The following is a 4,731-nucleotide window of genomic DNA, read 5'->3' as shown; positions in this document are numbered from 1 at the left end:
GAAAATCTTTTTGTGAGGTTTGGACTTATAGATGGAAATGTGGCTGTTTTCTGTGTGTTTGCTTACTTTTTAGACTACTCATGTAGTTTGTTACAAAATCATTGTCTAAAATAATACCGTCATTTTTAGCTTGCGGCCCTTGGACTTTTTGTATTTTGCTGAGTGGCCCCTGAGCCATCTCAAGTTGAGTAGCCCTGGGCTACAGCATGGCACTAACAGGCAGACATGTATGCTATTATTATTAATCCATCATGAGGGGATGATAATGCTATAACATCAAAGTGAGTGGATATAGGCCTACAAAAGATCAAATCTGTGCTGCCTGTTCCAGGAGAAAAAATCAATTGCAAAAGAAGATTCAGGTTATCTGTTTTTATTATTATTTTTCATTTTCATTTTTTCTTTCTTTGCAAAAAATAATAAAAATAACATTGACAATAAATATACATTCACCATAGAAAATTGTTCAGGTTGCAATGGAACATTCAAGTGTAATTAGATTACAAAATCTATAACAAAATGTAAACAAAATGTTTCTCTCTTTCTCGGTCTGCAACATTGCACTTCTCCGCAAGAGTCTCTTTTTTCCTCCTCGCATCTGTAAAAGGCATGATATCAACCTATGTATCTTACAGTATATGATATCAACACAACACTTTTTTCCACCCCCGGGTGTGAAGTCACAGTAGATCATTTGACAGTCACATCACATAAGGCTCTGACTTTAAGTTAACAGAACAAGACTAAATACAATCTCAAGTGTCTGCGTACGAGTGTTCTGTGTCCATTGAATGTCCGTGGAAACGGACACTGTGCGTTCGCCAGCGCACGGCGACTCCCGGCCTCTCTCCCTCAAGTGTCCTTCTGTGACACGGGCCGTTTGGGAGCCACCAACCCGCCCTTGAACTGAGTGCATTCAGCCACTGTCCGAACGGCAGCTACACTGGCTCCCTCTCTCACATTCTTCAACGACTTGTTTTCAGGTTCAATACTGCTGCAGATGGTTTTAACTAATAACACATCTCTCTTTCTCCTTCCCCTGCCCACCGCCTATCGCCTTCTCTTTTATGTACATAAGGTCACTGTGCACACTGGGGCGCCGCGCAAAGGGCGCCACGATGCCATAGGCGTCCCCTCCATCCTTCATCTTCTTGTTTTTCATGGACTTTCGGTGCAGCATGTCGCAGTACTGCACGGACACCTTGCGGTGGAGGTCCGGGCTCATCTCGTTGGGCAACTTGGCGAGCGTGAACAGGGTCTGGAACATCTTATCCACGTTCTCGTTGCGCTTGGCGGAGATCTCGAAGTATGCGCACTGCTCGTCGCCGGCGATCAGCTGCTCGATCTCCTCGGGCTGTACCTCCCGGTAGAACTCCCGGTCGCCCTTGTTGCCGCAGATGACCAGCGGCACGTCGATGTTTTCCTTGGTCTTGTTTTTCAGACACGACTTGGTCTCGAAAATCTGGCGCTTCAGCCGCTGCACCTCCAGGAAAGACTCCCGGTTGTCAAGACTGAAGACCAGGATAAACACGTCACCTGGAGAGATCAAAGACAAGCAGACAAGTTTAGATATTATTTTCCAAGACACAACAACTTACACGTTTATGGTTAGGTGCGCCGCACCCACCAATCCTTAATGCAACATTAAGAAATGAGTTGGAACGACCTACAGCCGTGCGTAAAGGCGCATGGTGCGCACCGCACATAACCTATTATTTGTGCATGCTTATCATTGTGCTCTAACTATGCACGAGGTGTTTAGCACAAGGAGGCAGGTATCAGAATGAGCCGTAGGTAACAGCGGTTTAAATTAAAACAGATGTTTACCTGTCAGTATGGACAGCCTCCTCATAGCTGGGAAAGGATGGTTCCCTGACGTATCCAGTATGTCCAGCTGGTACACGTCTCCCTTGATGCTGTACAGTTTCCTGTGAAAGTCCTCGATGGTCGGCGTGTACTGCTCTTCGAATCTCCCGTTCAGGAACCGGGACACGATGGCCGTTTTGCCAACTTTGGTGGATCCCAAAATCACCATCCTGTAGCAGTTCTTTGCGGGGATGTCGAACTCGTTCTCCGCAGGCGTCATTTTCTTTATCATGTTTGTAAAAGTAGAGTTTTCCCCCCTCAATGTGTATTATTTACTGTTTATCTGAGCGCAAAATTGTCCGGTTGTGTTTTTCGCAAGATCGTACGGATAGTCAGAATGAGCAGACTATCTGTTGCGCTCTTGTTGCTGTTTCAGTGTTTCTGCTTGAATCACAGACAGCCGTGGTATTTAAGAGCGGGCAGCGCACTGGGCTCCTCCTCTTTGACGCGTCATATGGCTCGCCGAGTGAGGACGCGCTGTGCTCCATTTATCTGAGCCAGGGAATATATAATGTAACAGACTCCTGTGATGCGTCAGTTTCTGGAGGATGATGGAAGGCCCAGCCCGGGGGAGAGCGAAAGTCCTGGCTGTCCCGTTGTGAAAACCACTTCTGGGACGTGATGACACTATACCATTATGAAGAAATAAACGACATAGGGCTGTTTATTTCTCTACCACAATTTATGAATATTAAAATAGTATTTTCTCAGATGCTAGGTCGGGCATTGGCTTCATGAGCAGACTGTCCAAGAGTAGAAAAAAAGGCCTATTATTAATTTATTTGTAAAACCATAGATTTGTTCTCTTTTGAGGTTTGACTATACATATTAAGTGAAACAAATTTGATTGATGAATAATCTTTTGTATTTGTTTATTAAAGATGAAGGTTACACCAAATGGTAAACTATAACACACTATGGAATTTTAGGTTACTAAGTTAGTGCAATGCAGTTAATACTTGGATGGTAGCCTACATGCAAAGCAAAATATTGCATTAAGGCAATCTACAAAGCAAAAAGCCTGAATTATGCTTTGTGATGAGACTGTAAAATGGTCAGTAGTAGTGCAGCCTTAACCTTACCCAGCCTAACAACACAAAAAGCTTAACACTATAATAAAAGGAAATTAACAGCAGCATGTATAATCTACATAATGGAGTTTAAGCCTCCAAAGATACGTCTTCTTTATAGAGCTCTTATCTATGGTTCCTTTACCCTTTACTCATACATTCATTCAGTTTGTTCTTATTTGTAAATGGGCAAAAGGAGTTACAAGTGCGTCTACTGCTGTCTCTTACTGCAGTTACTAAATTGATCAAAAGGGGGCACTCATATCCCTGTTTGCAGAGAGAGAGAGAGAGAGAGAGAGAGAGAGAGAGAGAGAGAGAGAGAGAGAGAGAGAGAGAGAGAGAGAGAGAGAGAGAGTGTGTGTGTGTGTGTGTGTGTGTGTGTGCGTGCGTGCGTGCGTGCGTGCGTGCGTGCGTGCGTGCGTGCGTGCGTATATGTTTCGAACCATGCACCTAAACTTTGGGACCATAAGCTCTGTCTCTGTTGGAAATCATAAAGATGCTCAAACTATGAAGGGAGATAGATTAGAATAATGCAGACATGTGTGCCAGTAAGCAATGACAATAAAGCATCTATTCTAATCTCATATAGTACAAGTAACCAGAGACGTAAATAAACCATAATAGCCTGCAGTATATGTGTGTGTGTGTGTGTGTGTGTGTGTGTGTGTGTGTGTGTGTGTGTGTGTGTGTGTGTGTGTGTTGGCTTAGTGTTTGTGCTTCAGTTCATTTGACCTTTTCATATGAAAACAACAAGCTACAGGGGGTTGTAACTTGTAACAGAGAGCAAAGACCCCTGCAGTGTCTATATTTTATTTGTCTAGTATACAGGTCCAAGGAACGCCGCAGGGTCCAATATAAATAAATAGCATACAATCTAGTAGTATCCCATTTTATCTAGCCATGGGTGTCTGAGTGAGAAGTGCCTTGGCATGAGACACGGTGACAAACAAAAGTGCATACATCGAATGCAAAGATTTAAAGATGCAGAATGACCTCTGAATGTTTGTAGTTCTCTCTCTCTCTCTGTGTGTGTGTGTGTGTGTGTGTGTGTGTGTGTGTGTGTGTGTGTGTGTGTGTGTGTATGTACAAATCATGACTCGGTCTCCCGCCACATGACTGCTTGTGTGCTCATGCTTATCATCTTCTGTGTTGATGCTGGAAGGGTGCTTGAGGAGCAAACTGAATCTACATCATTATGGATCCCATTGTCCTGTGTGTGTGCGCGTGTGTGTGTGTGTGTGTGTGTGTGTGTGTGTGTGTGTGTGTGTGTGTGTGCGCGCGCGTGTGGGTGGGTGGATAAGTGAGAACTGTTCCACTTTCCTTCTTCATTACTTCTTTAGTCTTCTTTCCCTCCATTTCACTACAATTCTCCTTGTGCTCGATTATGATAACAACAAACAAAGCAACAGATCAAATTAAGATATAGGCCTACACAAAAAAAGAAAGGTTACATATATTGGATTGTTCATAGGACACAACAAGTAGCTACAGACAGTATTATACAAAAGATGTCTGAAGCGAATTAAATTATCCAGCGTTAAAACAGTTTGTAGACAGAGCAAGGGAGTATTTAAAACCAAGGCAAGTAGTCTAAGTCCAAGTAATTCTGGGTGAATTTTATTCACCTATAAGGACCTGCCCAAAATAGAGTTGAAAGTAGTTTAAAAGGTTTAAGATAGATAGACAGACAGACAGACAGACAGACAGACAGACAGACAGACAGACACAACACGGAAAACGAAAGCATTAGGAATATAGGCGAGATAAGATGCTCATTAGAGAGTGGCAGCTATAA

The 4,731-nt window shown here is 43.3% G+C and overlaps 1 protein-coding gene across 1 annotated transcript; it reads right to left on the bottom strand.

The window, feature by feature from the left end:
- Window positions 1-1,006: 1,006 nt before the first annotated feature.
- Window positions 1,007-2,098, bottom strand: rasd1 (RAS, dexamethasone-induced 1; the record flags this gene model as incomplete). The annotated part of the gene is made up of 2 exons (XM_080748029.1): window positions 1,007-1,536; window positions 1,828-2,098. The coding sequence occupies 2 exons, from the start codon at window positions 2,096-2,098 to the stop codon at window positions 1,007-1,009; spliced, it is 801 nt and encodes a 266-aa protein (XP_080604155.1).
- Window positions 2,099-4,731: the final 2,633 nt, after the last annotated feature.

This window comes from Nannobrachium achirus, assembly GCF_963921795.1.
Source record: "Nannobrachium achirus genome assembly, chromosome: 18".
Lineage (NCBI taxonomy): Eukaryota > Metazoa > Chordata > Actinopteri > Myctophiformes > Myctophidae > Nannobrachium > Nannobrachium achirus.
Note: the sequence above shows the minus strand (reverse complement) of the source record. Positions and strands in the feature narration are given on the sequence as shown.